Source organism: Podarcis cretensis (genome assembly GCF_951804945.1).
Source record: "Podarcis cretensis genome assembly, chromosome: 2".
Classification (NCBI taxonomy): domain Eukaryota; kingdom Metazoa; phylum Chordata; class Lepidosauria; order Squamata; family Lacertidae; genus Podarcis; species Podarcis cretensis.
The window spans coordinates 100145483-100159475 of NC_137171.1; the positions used below are offsets into that span (position 1 = coordinate 100145483).

The 13993-nt window shown below is 46.9% G+C and overlaps 1 protein-coding gene across 1 annotated transcript in view; it reads left to right on the forward strand.

Annotated features, from left to right (window-relative positions):
* The first annotated feature begins 1166 nt into the window (after window positions 1-1166).
* The window catches only part of SUCLG2 (succinate-CoA ligase GDP-forming subunit beta), a 222802-nt gene continuing 209975 nt past the window's right edge, over window positions 1167-13993 (forward strand). Inside the window, exon 1 of the mRNA XM_079963723.1 lies at window positions 1167-1316. Within this exon, the coding sequence (XP_079819849.1) occupies window positions 1230-1316 (87 nt within the window). The 5' untranslated portion in view covers window positions 1167-1229. The remainder of the gene's footprint in view (window positions 1317-13993) is intronic.

Below are 13993 nucleotides of genomic sequence, written 5' to 3' on the forward strand. Positions count from 1 at the left end.
ACACATATGAAGTCCATGCACTGACCCCCATGCTCTGGGATACTTCACAAGCCACAGCCAAGTCACATGGGAGATTTGTCACAGATAATGAGGAAAACATCATGTGCAAAGTGGCTCTAATGTTTGAAACAGGAAAAGTCATCCTTGCCGCCCAAAGCTGCCCTCTTCTTACAAAGTCTTGTGGAATGCTGTACCTGTTCATCTGGCTCCTTCATTGCATCTCTGTTTCTCTATAACTCAGCCTTCGAACTCTCTATGGCCTTTTAAACGTGCTTGTGGGAGGGAGGTTATTGGTTTGACTTTCTTGTATCATGTATTTTGTGTTCCCATTTTGTATTTGTGTCATCTCAATCGCCCTGCGATGTTCTAATGACAAACTGAATAAATAATAATCATAATAATAATATGGGGAAGAGGAGTATCTGAAAATTTTCCCCCGGAGCTTGAATTTCTTTTATTATGGATCATGTTGTATGTTTTAATGTGTTGTAAACCGCTTTTGAGATTTTTCCTTTAAAATATAAAGCGGTATAGAAATGAACAATAACAAGCTGTATCGTGGGTTGTAGCCCGCGCTTCTAGCAAAACATCTCAACTGTCCGGGACTCCGGGCCGGCTTTAAGGACGCTCATCCTGAAATCGGCTCGATTTCATTGGGACTCGCTCCCACATAAATAGGGGGAACAGGAGCATCACTCCGGCTGCAGCAAGGTGTCCTGTGCAGATCAGCCCCATGTATGTACAGCTGCATCACTTCAGCCCCACCCTAGGCACGCCAGTGGGCTTCTTTCAAAGCAGCATAGAATTGCCCTGGAGCGTGAATCTGGGCATGGCGCGCGGGTGCGTTTTTACGCGCGGGGGAAGCGCGGCGAGGCGGTGCAACCGGTGACCGTGGCATTAATTAGGCGCTTTTCGGGGCCACTGGAGTGGCTCAAAGGTCGCCGCGGGCCAGCGGCTGGAAGCAGACGAAGGCAAGCCGCTCCCTGCTTCTTACTCCTCTCCGAAAGAGGTGCACTATTCCGTCCCCAAGCAGCGGTCTCCAAGGTCTGCGAGGGCGCATTTCCCCTCAAGCAGACGCCTCCGCCACGGCGCGCGGGCAGCGCTGCCGCCTTCCTTTCCCCGCCCGCCGCCGTCTCCGCCTCCTCGCCCTCCTCGCCGGGGCCGCCCCCTGGGCTGTCTCCGCTCAGGCGGCCGCCCCTCCTCGTTGCCCACGTGTGGCTCGACTTAAGATGGCGTCTCCCATGGCAAGCCAGGCTGGGACAGCGCTGCGGGACTTGGCTTTGCTCAGAGCTTCCCTGCTGGCGAGGCGCAGCCCGGTGAGTGCGCCCGGCCTCTCCCGGCGTCTCCGGCTTTCCTGCCCTGGCGCCGCAGCGTCCCGGCGGAGGGTTGGAGCGGCTGGCCAGGCTTAGGCGGAGCTTTCCCTCACTGCCCTGGGTCTCCTTTGGGTGCTGCTGCTGCTGCTGCTGCTGTTCTTGGGCAAGGGATCCCGGTGGCAGTTCTGCGAGCTCGGCTTTCCTCTCGGCCTTTTCTTCTAGGAACGTGTTTAAATTCCTTATTTAGCCTGTGCTGATGTATATATAGATATATATATATACTGGACCCGTTCGCAGTGATAACGGAAAGGCACTCTGTTCATGCTCAAAACACTCGAAGCGCATAACAGCAGGCTTTCGCTCTGATACACAATCCTAGCGGTGTATACTCGGAAGCAAGTCCCACTGATTTGAAGGGCAGTTACTGTATGCCTCGCCTTTCAAACCACACCGCACCAACCAGGGCTAGACTTTGAAAGATTCTTGGCAACGTGTCCATCCCCTGACTCCCGTAAAGGAGCCTCATCCTGCCACCCAGTGGGTGCAATTCCCTTTGCCTTGCTCATACAGGCAATCTCAGCTAAGCCCTGGTTTAAGTGGCTTCAGGAATACTTGTTGACCTCTTTGCACCTTCGCTGGTGCTAGTCTGGCTCTGCCATGGGAAAATTAAGGCAGTGGAGCTCCCTGTAGCTCCCTTCTGTTACCTTTTGCTCATCCGGTGCAGGAGGCTGCAGCTAATAAGCTTGCCATCAGGTTGGTTTGGACTTCATTAAGATGCTGTGGTGCTGGCCCTTTCCGCTGCACAGCCCAGAGGGCAGGTGGGTGGATGGAGGAGAAACCGCTTGCTCGCCCCATCCAGCAGCGGTTCTCAACCTGTGGGTGCCCAGATGTTGTTGGACTACAACTCCCATCATCCCTGAGCTCTGGCCTTGCTAGCTAGGGGTGATGGGAGTTGTAGTTCAACAAATATCTGGGGACCCAGGGGGTGGGAAAGGCTGATCCAGAGCAAGCAGAGCTGGTGGCTTCCTTGAACTCCTGCTTGCTTGTTGAAGGAAATGAAGAGGAGGAAGTGTTTCAGCTGTCACTGCACGGTAGCTAGAAAAGAGAACGGGCCCCTCTGCTGCACGTTTAATAAGTGCGTGGATAGAAGACAGAGCTAGTGACCACTCTGTCACCTTCACTGTACAGAGAACGAGGCCTTTAGCGGCCTTCTTATCTGTGGTAGCGGCACCTGCTGTTTCTGTATCACAGGTTAGGCAGGGGTTGGTACTGGTGGGCTATTCTGAGGAGGGCCGTAGCTCAGTACAGGGGCACCTGCTTTGCATGCAGAAGGTCTGTGATTCAAGCCTCAGCATCTTTTGGTAGAGCTGGGAGAGAGGCTAGTGGGAATCCTGACTGCCAGTCAGAGTAGGTGATGCTGAACTCGATGGACTGATTTCCGACTTTTGGAATAAGGCAGTTTCCAATGTTCCTAGGAGCCAACATAGCCACACAATCAACCTTTCCTTTTTTAAAATCCTCTTCTGCCATTGCGGCTCATGCAAACAACTCCTGTCCTTGCCCCCAGAGTTCTGGCCTTTTATTTATTTTTCTCTTATTTTCCCTCTCCCCACATCACAGCTCTCTTCCTGTCTTCCGTCACCATATTCTATGATCTTCATTCGTACTTCCCCCATCCCCTACTCCCTTTGGATCTCTCTTAATGCTTCTTCCACTTCAGGGCTCCCTTTTGTTTTTAATTTTTCTTCCTGATAATATTTCGGAGCAGCTCATGGAATGTGATTTCCCTCGGGCCGTGGCTGTGACAGTGGTCCTGCCGCCAGCCACTTTTACCTTCAAGAAATAAGGGAACTAGCCTAGGGGCCTCAGGTCAGTGATTGACCCTCTGCCTGGCTCTGGGTTGCCAGTGGGTGCCTGACAACGGGTGGCACTCTAAGCTGTGGCCTTGGCACATGCCCACTGACCTCTTGCCTTTTCGTTTAACAGAATAAATGTGGCTGTGTGGAGTTTGCACCCTCAGTTCATTAGTTCTGATATTCTAAGGGTGTGCCTTGACATCACGGATAAAACTCTGTGACAGAGGCCTAGTGAGCTCTGGCTCTGTGCCTAAATTGAAACTTCACAGTAGAATAACAGCAGCAGTAGCAGTGATACAGCTTAAAGCACTTACATGCATAAGCTCAGTAATGCTAACTGTAAACCTGTAGTGCATATCTAGCCTATACAGTGGAACCTCGGGTTGCAAATGTGATCCGTGCGGGAGGCACGTTTGCAACCCTCTGCGCACGCATGGGTTGTGATTCAGTGCTTCTGCGCATGCACAAAGCACGATTTAGCACTTCTGCACATGTGTGAGTGCTAAAACCCGGAAGTAATCCGTCCGGTACTTCCAGGTTCGGCGCGGTACGCAACCTGAAATCGTGTAACCCGAAGCGTCTGTAACCCGAGGTACCACTGTATTGCATATGTGAGGGAGTTTGTCAAAAGCTACAGTCATGGGGGAAAGAAAGTGGTTTTGAATTCTGTGGTTTTACATAGGAAGACATAATAACAATCATCTGTTCCTTAGCAGGTCTTAAAATTAGGTAACTACAACCTCAGATAAGCAACGACACATGACATATTACATAGTGCCATGATTTATTTAACAGAAATAAAGCCAAAATTGAGAAATCAAGCACCCTTACTGCTTCCATAGGAATTAAAAGGCTAAGCAAGCAGACAGATGCTGCTAATCAAATGCTCTTGCTTAATTGATCATCAGCAAGAGTGCCCACCTCTATAAAAGCTGAAGTTTCAACAGTTTGCTGGTGTGGAGCATTTCAGGTGTGTTTTAACACAATGCCAAGGAGGAAAGATGACACAGTTCTCTTAGAGAAGCAATTGCTGCTGCCCATGAACCTGGGAAGGGTTATAAGGCCATCTCTCAACCAATGTAAAGTCTATCATTCTACAGTGAAGAAGATTATTCAAAAGTGGAAAACATTCAAGACAGTTGCCAATCTTCCCAGGAGTGGACGTCTCAGCAATTCACCCCAAGGTCAGACCGTGCAATGCTCAGAGAAATTGCAAAACACACACATACACCCCCCCAAGAGTTACATCTCAGGCTATACAGGCCTCAGCATGTTAAATGTCAAAGTTTATGACAGTACAGTTAGAAAAAGATAACAAGTATGGTTTGTTTGAAAGGCTTGCCAGGAGAAAGCCTCTTCTCTCTCAAAAGAACATGGCAGCACTGCTTAGGTTTGCGAAGTTTCATCTGAACAAACCACAAGACTTCTGGAACAATGTCCTTTGGACAGATGAGACCAAAGTGGAGATGTTTGGCCATAATGCACAGCATCATGTTTGGTGAAAACCAAACAGCAGATCAGCACAAACACCTCATACCAACTGTCAAGCACGCTGGTGGAAGGGTGATGATTTGGGCTTGTTTTGCAGCCACAGGACCTGGGAACCTTGCAGTCATTGAGTCAACCATAAACTCCACTGTATGCCAAAGTATTTTAGAGTCAAATGTGAGGCCATCTGCCCGACAGCTGAAGCTTGGCTGAAATTGGGTCATGCTCCAGGATCCCAAGCACACCAGCAAATCTACAACAGAATGGCTGAAAAAGAATCAAGGTGTTGCAATGGCCCAGTCAAAGTCCAGACCTTAATGCAATTGAACTGCTGCGTGGGACCTTAAGAGAGCTGTGCATAAGCAAATGCCAGCAAACCTCAATGAACTGAAGCAAGGTTGTAAAGAAGAATGGGCCAAAATTTATTCACAGCAATGTGAGAGACTGATGATGTCCTACAGAAAACAATCACTTCAAGTTATTGCTGCTTAAGGTGGTTCAACAAGCTATTGAATCCTAAGGTGTACTTAGTTTTTCACACATGGCTTTTCCGTTTTGGCTTTATTTCTGTTAAATAAATAATGACACGATGTAATACAGTGGTACCTCGGGTTACAAACACTTCAGGTTACAGACGCTTCACGTTACAGACTCCGCTAACCCAGAAATAGAACCTCGGGTTAAGAACTTTGCTTCAGGATGAGAACAGAAATCGTACGGCGGCTGCAGCGGGTGGTCCCATTAGCTAAAATTGAACCTCAGGTTAGGAACAGTTCAGGTTAAGAACGGACCTCCAGAACACATTAAGTTCTTAACCTGAGGTACCACTGTATGTCATGTGCTGTTGTTCATCTGAGGTTGTATTTACCTAATTTTAAGACCTGTTAAGGAACAGGTGATTGTTATTATGACTTCCTATGTAAAACCACAGAATTCAAAGAGGGTGCACTTTCTTTTTCCCATGACTGTACCTAGTGAATTCATGGTGGATCTTCCATTGTGGAAGATGGTTTTCGTAGGAGCAGCTGGCCAGATCCACCCCCCTCTCAGAATATGCTTGCAACATTAACTAGTCATTAGTCTGGTATATGCTTACAACAATGGCCCAGGTGCTATTGCACTACCGTATCTCAAAGATGCCTGCCCTAAGAGTACGTAATGGCCTGTAGGTGTGTTTCTGGTGTTTTTGCTCCATATTTTCTCTTGCAGTCGTGTGCTGGATTTCTTAAAACACGTGACCCTCCCTTCACTACATAACTCCAGTTCCGCTGGAGGTAAAAAGCTGATAGTTAGCTGTTGGTTTTTATGCATAACTGATGACATATGGTAAAGTAAAAACATTTAGCGGGATGAAAGGATGCTGAAAACTGTGCACCACCTGGAGCGGCGCAAATGCTGTTAATTGGTCTTCATTGACTTATAGGTCTAGCAATCTTCCTAGCCCAGGTGTACATTAAATCCTAAGGACATGTGTGCTCTTAGCGTTGCATTTTGTCAGAAAACAAGAAGCGTCATGGTTGGATCATTGCATGCATAGGTGAGCTGTGGCATCAGGGCTCTTCCTTTGCTAATTGAGAAGCTCTGTCTACTGAGCCAAGGTTGTCCCTGAAAGCAGCTGGTACCAAATGATTACAGACGTTATTACTCTGCATTATATTCTGCTATAAGACCATGGTATTATACAGAGCGTGCCCTCACTGGCACTCCAGGATATATAGCCTTCTGCTCTCTGTTGATCATTTCCTATTTAAAGATGCCGATATTGTTTCACATGAAATTATTTTACAGTGTATGTCTGTGGTTTGTTTTTGTTTTGAAATGGAGAGATTGTTGGCCAGAAGTTCCCTGTTCCCCTCTTTAGTTTTGATGTCCAGTTTATTAGTTATGGAAACTTGGAGCTGTTGTTAACTTATACAGTGGTACCTCGGGTTAAGTACTTAATTTGTTCCGGAGGTCCATACTTAACCTGAAACTGTTCTTAACCTGAAGCATCACTTTAACTAATGGGGCCTCCCGCTGCTGCCGCGCCGCCGGAGCTCGATTTCTGTTCTCATCCTGAAGCAAAGTTCTTAATCTGAAGCACAATTTCTGGGTTAGCGGAGTCTGTAACCTGAAGCGTATGTAACCCAAGGTACCACTGTACACAGTCTAGGGCTCCGCAGTCCTCAAAAAAATTTTATTGCATCCAGCTGCAGTAATTTCCAAACGTGGAATAATAATAATAATAATAATAATAATAATAATGATGATGATGATGTTGGAATTTGCATGCTAATTTTCTCGGCTGCCTTTTAGGATAAAACACAGAAGCCCTCTTCAGGTATTTACTGTAAACATGCACTGGGGCGAGTGGGAATGGGTTGGTAGCCTTACACGCAAGGAAGGTAGCCTAATGGCGATTATGTATCAGCTGGGTATTTGGTCCTAGGTGAATTCATTCTGAATGTCTGAAGAGGTTGAGGGGGAGCACAATTACTCATTCCCTGTCCTTTCCAAATTACTAATTCATTGGTTCCTATGCTTTTAGCAGAGGAAGGGAAACTTGGAGATGATTGCATTCCCTTGGGGGTTGGCTACATGCTGGCAGTGGGTGAGGCTAGAGTCAAAGTTGTGTGGGGCATCCGCTTCCCTCTCTACTACCCTGTTTCTTTCTTTCTGTCCTGCCCCCCTCCTTTTTGCCATTGGATGGATCCCATGTTTCCAGTCCCCACATTAGCATTTCACACTTTAGCCTGCCCTGTTTGGAAGATGAATTAGGGATGCTTACTAGACAAATAGGGACGCGGGTGGCACTGTGGGTTAAACCACAGAGCCTAGGGCTTGCCGATCAGAAGGTCAGCGGTTCGAATCCCCGTGACGGGGTGAGCTTCTGTTGCTCGGTCCCTTCTCCTGCCAACCTAACAGTTCGAAAGCACATCAAAGTGCAAGTAGATAAATATGTACTGCTCCAGCGGGAAGGTAAACACAGTTTCCGTGCGCTGCTCTGGTTCGCCAGAAGCAGCTTAGTCATGCTGGCCACATTACCCGGAAGCTGTACACTGGCTCCCTCGGCCAATAAAGCGAGATGAGCGCTGCAACTCCAGAGTTGGCCATGACTGGACCTAATGGTCAGGGGTCCCTTTACCTTTACCTTTATATTTCATGCAATCTCTCGCTGAAGTTTCAGCCAATGATGCCAACTTGAACAAAATATATGGGGGGGGGGCAGATAAACCCCGCCTTGCATAATAAATCACAAGATGTGGCACATGCACACCATTTGAATGGCAATTCCCATTAACCTGGTGGGGCAGCTCCCTCAAATATTTTACTGGGGGGACCAAGGGGACCTTGGCCTCTAGAAGTTGGCTCCTATGGTCTCAGCTGTTGTTAAAAATGGTGGAACTGCCACCATTTTGTGGACTGGAAACATTCTGTTGAGGAACTGAGTTGGGGTTTTTTTAGGGGGGGGGGGTTCTGCGCGCTGCTCTAGTTTGCCAGAAGCGGCTTAGTCATGCTGGTCACATGACCCGGAAAAACTGTCTGCAGACAAATGCCGGCTCCCTCGGCCAGTAAAGCAAGATGTGTTGGGATACTGCCAGGGAGATAAAGCCCATCATGGCCCCCACGTCGCCTCCGGACGATCCATCGATCTCCCGTAGATACAGTATCAGCAATTAGCGACACGAGCTCCAGAAAATAGCTTGCCACATTCCAGAGCTGAATTCGCACAGCAAAAGGTGCACGCAGGAGAGCATTATTTAGAAGTTTATTCAGCGTTGGTCAGAACAAAGGAAAAAACATGACTGCCTGCTTGCGTGTTCAGGCACAGAGAGAGAAACGAAAGCAATAACAAAACATAAACTTCCTGTGAACAGGAAATACGCAGACACTGTGACTCACAAAGCCTGCTCCCTTTTAAGGTGGAATGAAAATATCCTAACAAGATAATAATAATAATAATAATAATAATAATAATAATAATAATAATAATAATTTATTATTTATACCCCGCCCATCTGGCTGAGTTTCCCCAGCCACTCTGGGCGGCTCCCAATCAGTGTTAAAAACAGTACAGCATTACATATTAAAAACTTCCATGCACAGGGCTGCCTTAAGATGTCTTCTGAATGTCAGGTAATTCTTTATCTCTTTGACATCTGATGGGAGGGCGTTCCACAGGGCGGGCGCCACTACCGAGAAGGCCCTCTGTCTGGTTCCCTGTAGCCTCACTTCTCGCAATGAGGGAACCGCCAGAAGGCCCTCGGCGCTGGATCTCAGTGTCCGGGCTGAACGATGGGGGTGGAGATGCTCCTTCAGGTATACAGGACCGAGGCCATTTAGGGCTTTAAAGGTCAGCACCAACACTTTGAATCATGCTCGGAAACGTACTGGGAGCCAGTGCAGATCTCTCAGAACCGGTGTTATGTGGTCCCGGCGGCCACTCCCAGTCACCAGTCTAGCTGCCGCATTCTGGATTAATTGCAGTTTCCGGGTCACCTTCAAAGGTAGCCCCACGTAGAGCGTGTTGCAGTAGTCCAAGCGTGAGATAACCAGAGCATGCACCACTCTGGCGAGACAGTCCACGGGGAGGTAGGGTCTTAGCCTGCGTACCAGGTGGAGCTGGTAGACAGCTGCCCTGGACACAGAGTTAACCTGCGCCTCCATGGACAGCTGTGAGTCCAAAATGACTCCCAGGCTGCGCACCTGGTCCTTCAGGGGCACAGTTACCCCATTCAGGACCAGGGAATCCTCCACACCTGCCCGCCTCCTGTCCCCCAAAAACAGTACTTCTGTCTTGTCAGGATTCAACCTCAATCTGTTAGCCGCCATCCAACCTCCAACCGCCTCCAGGCACTCACACAGGACCTTCACCGCCTTCACTGGTTCTGATTTAAAGGAGAGGTAGAGCTGGGTGTCATCTGCATACTGATGAACACCCAGTCCAAACCCCCTGATGATCTCTCCCAGCGGCTTCATATAGATGTTAAAAAGCATGGGGGAGAGGACGGAACCCTGAGGTACCCCACAAGTGAGGGCCCAAGGGTCTGAACACTCATCCCCCCCACCACTTTCTGAACACGGCCCAGGAGGAAGGAGCGAAACCACTGTATAACAGTGCCCCCAGCTCCCAGCCCCTCTAGACGGTCCAGAAGGATGTTATGGTCGATGGTGTCAAAGGCCGCTGAGAGATCCAGCAGAACTAGGAAACAGCTCTCACCTTTGTCCCTAGCCCGCCGGAGATCATCAACCAGCGCGACCAAGGCAGTTTCAGTCCCATGGTGAGGCCTGAATCCCGATTGGAAGGGATCCAAATGGTCTGTTTCCTCCAGGCGTGCTTGGAGTTGTTCAGCAACCACCCGCTCAATCACCTTGCCCAAGGATGGCAGATTTGAGACTGGGCGATAGTTGGCCAAATTGGCCGGGTCTAAAGATTTTTTTTAAGAAGCGGTTTAATGACCGCCTCTTTCAGCGGGTCTGGGAAGGCTCCCTCACAGAGGGAAGCATTCACCACCCCGCAAAGCCCATCGCCCAGCCCTTCCCGGCTCGCTTTTATCAGTCAGGATGGGCAAGGATCAAGGAGACAGGTGGTCGGTTTCACTCGTCCAAGCAGCCTGTCCACATCCTCGGAGGTAACAGATTGGAATTGATCCCATATAACAGGACCAGACAGAACTCTAGCACTCTCCCGCCCTGGCCCTGCTCCCACTGTGGAGTCTACCTCCTTCTGAATCTGAGCGATTTTATCTGCAAAAAACTTTGCAAAAGCATTGCAGGAGATCTTGGGGTCCCTACCAGGCCCCGGTGGTACAGGTGGTACAGATGAGCGCCGCAACCCCAGAGTCGTCTGCGACTGGACTTAACTGTCAGGGGTCCTTTACCTTTTACTAGACGAATGGAAGCTTCTCATGCCCAAGTGGTGTGAAGGGCTGTAGAGCAATCTGCTTTGTAGACAGGAGGCCCCCGGTCCAGCCCCTGGTGTCTTTTCCTGGGCTGGGAAAGAACCCCGCCTGAAACCTTGGAGAGTTGTTGCCAGTCGGAGTAGACCAGGCACCCCCAAACTTGGCCCTCCAGATGTTTGGGGACTACAATTCCCATCAACCCTGACCACTGGTCCTGTTATCTAGGGATGATGGGAGTTGTAGTCCCAAAACATCTGGAGGGCCAAGTTTGGGGGTGCCTGGAGTAGACAGTACCTCGCTGGATGGATCAATGGTACAATATAAGAAGTGTTGCTGGTGGCGTGGTTTTTAGCGCAGACTCCCTTGGGAGCTGTTCGACAGTGGAATTTGCTGCCAAGGAGTGTGGTGGAGTCTCCTTCTTTGGAGGTCTTTAAGCAGAGGCTTGACAACCATATGTCAGGAGTGCTCTGATGGTGTTTCCTGCTTGGCAGGGGGTTGGACTCGATGGCCCTTGTGGTCTCTTCCAACTCTATGATTCTATGATTCTCCTTCCTTGGAGGTTTTTAAGCAGAGGTTGGATGGCCATCTGTTATGGATGCTTTAGCTGAGATTTCTGCATTGCAGGGGGTTGGACTAGATGACCCTTGGAGTCCCTTCCAACTCCTAAGATTCTATGATGCCATGATTCCGCATTGCCGGTTTTCGTTCTTGTTTTCTCATCTGTCAAGGTAGAACTTTTACAGTGCAAGCCTCTGAATCGTTACCTGGAAGCAAGTCTTATTTTGTTCACCGGGACTTCTAAATAAATACGCATAACATTGCAACCTCATATAAGAATGGACAAGAAGCAAAATATTGCCAAGGTCTTTGCATTTTAAACGTATTATAAAAATGATTAATGTCTGGAGCTGTCAACTGGTTGAAATTGCCCTGGAAATCCCAATTGACCCTTGAAGGGTAGAATATAAATTTTTGAAATGGAAGCGATAAATAAATCTTGCTTTTCTTTTTTTCTTTTCAATCATGTCTCTTACCTGATCAGTCAGTTGCATTTAAGTATATTTGCATACTTACCAGAACTTAAACATAGCTGTCTTCTTGAAATGTTGAAGGAAGGTAAATTACCATTTAATGAACCTAAAATCTATTTAGAAGGAAGGACTGTTTAAAATATTTTCCTTTCTGAAGGAGGGAAGTCAGCTCTGAAGAGCAAGTGTAAATGTAAAATGTAATACAATATGTGTATGTGGAGTATCTAATTGAAAAACTAATAAAGATTATTTAAAATAAATAAAATAAAATAAAATAAAATAAAATAAATTTTCCTTTCTATCCTCTAGTGATGCTTGCCCTCCCCAAATCATAATTAGGTCACCAATTATGAATGCTCTCTGCAAATGCTTAAGACATACAGATTGTTGTTCTAAACCGGGTAGCATTTTTCTTTTGTGCATGCTGTGGGGAGGAAAAATTGTTGTCTAACACCCCTTTCCTTTCCACATAGCTGTGTTGTGCATCAATGACATCTTGCATTACGATTGGCTTCTTAATTGGTTTGTTTTGTGAATTTATTAAGTTGGTTCCTTGATCCTGAAGCCTCTTCCCCCCACTGCCCTGCTAATGGTCACATTTCATTTTTCTAAATAGTGGGTTTTTTCTGCTCATAAAGACCTTATATACATTATGCATGTGCAGCAAGCATAAGCCACGATCCAATTGTGTAGTGAACTTGAATGAGAATTTAAACTAAGAGTACAGTGGTACCTTGGGTTAAGTACTTAATTCGTTCTGGAGGTCCGTTCTTAACCTGAAACTGTTCTTAACCTGAAGTACCACTTTAGCTAATGGGGCCTCCCGCTGCTGCCACGCCACTGCCACATAATTTCTGTTCTCATCCTGAAGCAAAGTTCTTAACCCGTGGTACTGTTTCTGTGTTAGCGGAGTCTGTAACCTGAAGCGTCTGTAACCGGAAGCGTCTGTAACCTGAAGCGTCTGTAACCTGAAGCATATGTAACCTGAAGCGTATGTAAGCCGAGGTACCACTGTATTTATTTCTGCTTCAAGCAATTTTTTGTTGTTGTTGTTTTATTAAGAAAGATGGCTTCAGAATCTTTCACTTCAGTATTTTGAAGCTTTCGTTCTCTATAGGTTCTCTCTTAGCAAGTCTGGCTTTGGGCCACAATGTGTTGTGTTGGGGCCACAATGGTGTGATGCTCCCACAATGGCTTTGCCATTGTGTTCCCTTGCCTCTTCGTCCACTGTAGGTGCAAAATGCACCTGGTGCCTGGCAAATCTCGAACGCTGGACACGCGCATTGTTAGAAGTTGAAATCAGTTTGTGCAATGGCTGAAAATGCAACTAACAACACAGCGGCAGTGGTGGGGTTTTTTTTTTTATGCCCCTGAATTTTTGGAACGCAGACCCCACAGGAACAAAAGAGAAACGTATGTTCCCAGAAGTCTTAACTTGATTGTGAGGAGAAGACCAGTGGCAAAGGAACTCGCTCTGTGTTTGTGAATTGCGAGCTGGGTAACTGTGCAGAGTAAGCTGGATATTTTCAAACTTCAATGGCAATAATAATAATAATAATAATAATAATAATAATAATAATAATACTAATAATATCCCACCTATCTGGCTGGGCTTCCCCAGCATTTCTGGGAGGCTTCCGGCATATATAAAAACACCAGTACAGGGCTACATAGCTCATAAGCATAGTAACTAGGGCTGCAATGTTTTGATCACGAAAACCGGTTTTTCTTATTAATTGGCCAGCAGGTTTTAGAAATAATGGTTTTTAATACAAGTGTATTGCAGACAAGTTCTTTCATAGGAGGCATTCCCTCCTTTGTATGTGAAACAAAGAGACTTTGCGCTTAAGAAAAAAAAAAGACATTTAAATTCAGTTTCATGCAGATTTAACTAAACAATCTGATCATTTTACAGTTGCTTACACAATTAATTAATATTTCCTCAGTCAGGCTACTCCTTGAAAAGTAACACACCTGAACGAAATAATATATTTTAAACGAGTGTGTGCTCTTAATTGATAGCCTCAGTGTTTAAATTTGGCCTTTGCTCACACCAATTAACCAACAAATATATGAATTGAGTAAGCTACTAATTAATTGGCTGCAGTCCTATTAATATCATTTTACCAAAATGTTATTTGGCTTAGTTTGAACTAATTGTTTCTGATATCTGTTATGTAGTGAAGTTTCACCCTGGGCCAGCAGGGGGATACTGTATATAGTTTTCACTCAGGTCTGTAGATAGTTTTCACTCAGGTCCACGTCAGTTATTTTAGGCGGGAAACTCTGGGTTGTTGTTGCTACAATGTTGACAGCCGGCTGCCTATAAAAGCAGGCCGGCTGAGCTGTTTGCAGTCAGTTCTATTCCAGCTTACAAAATAAAGAGCTGCTTTGGAGAAATCGCTGTGTCGTCTGCTATGTCA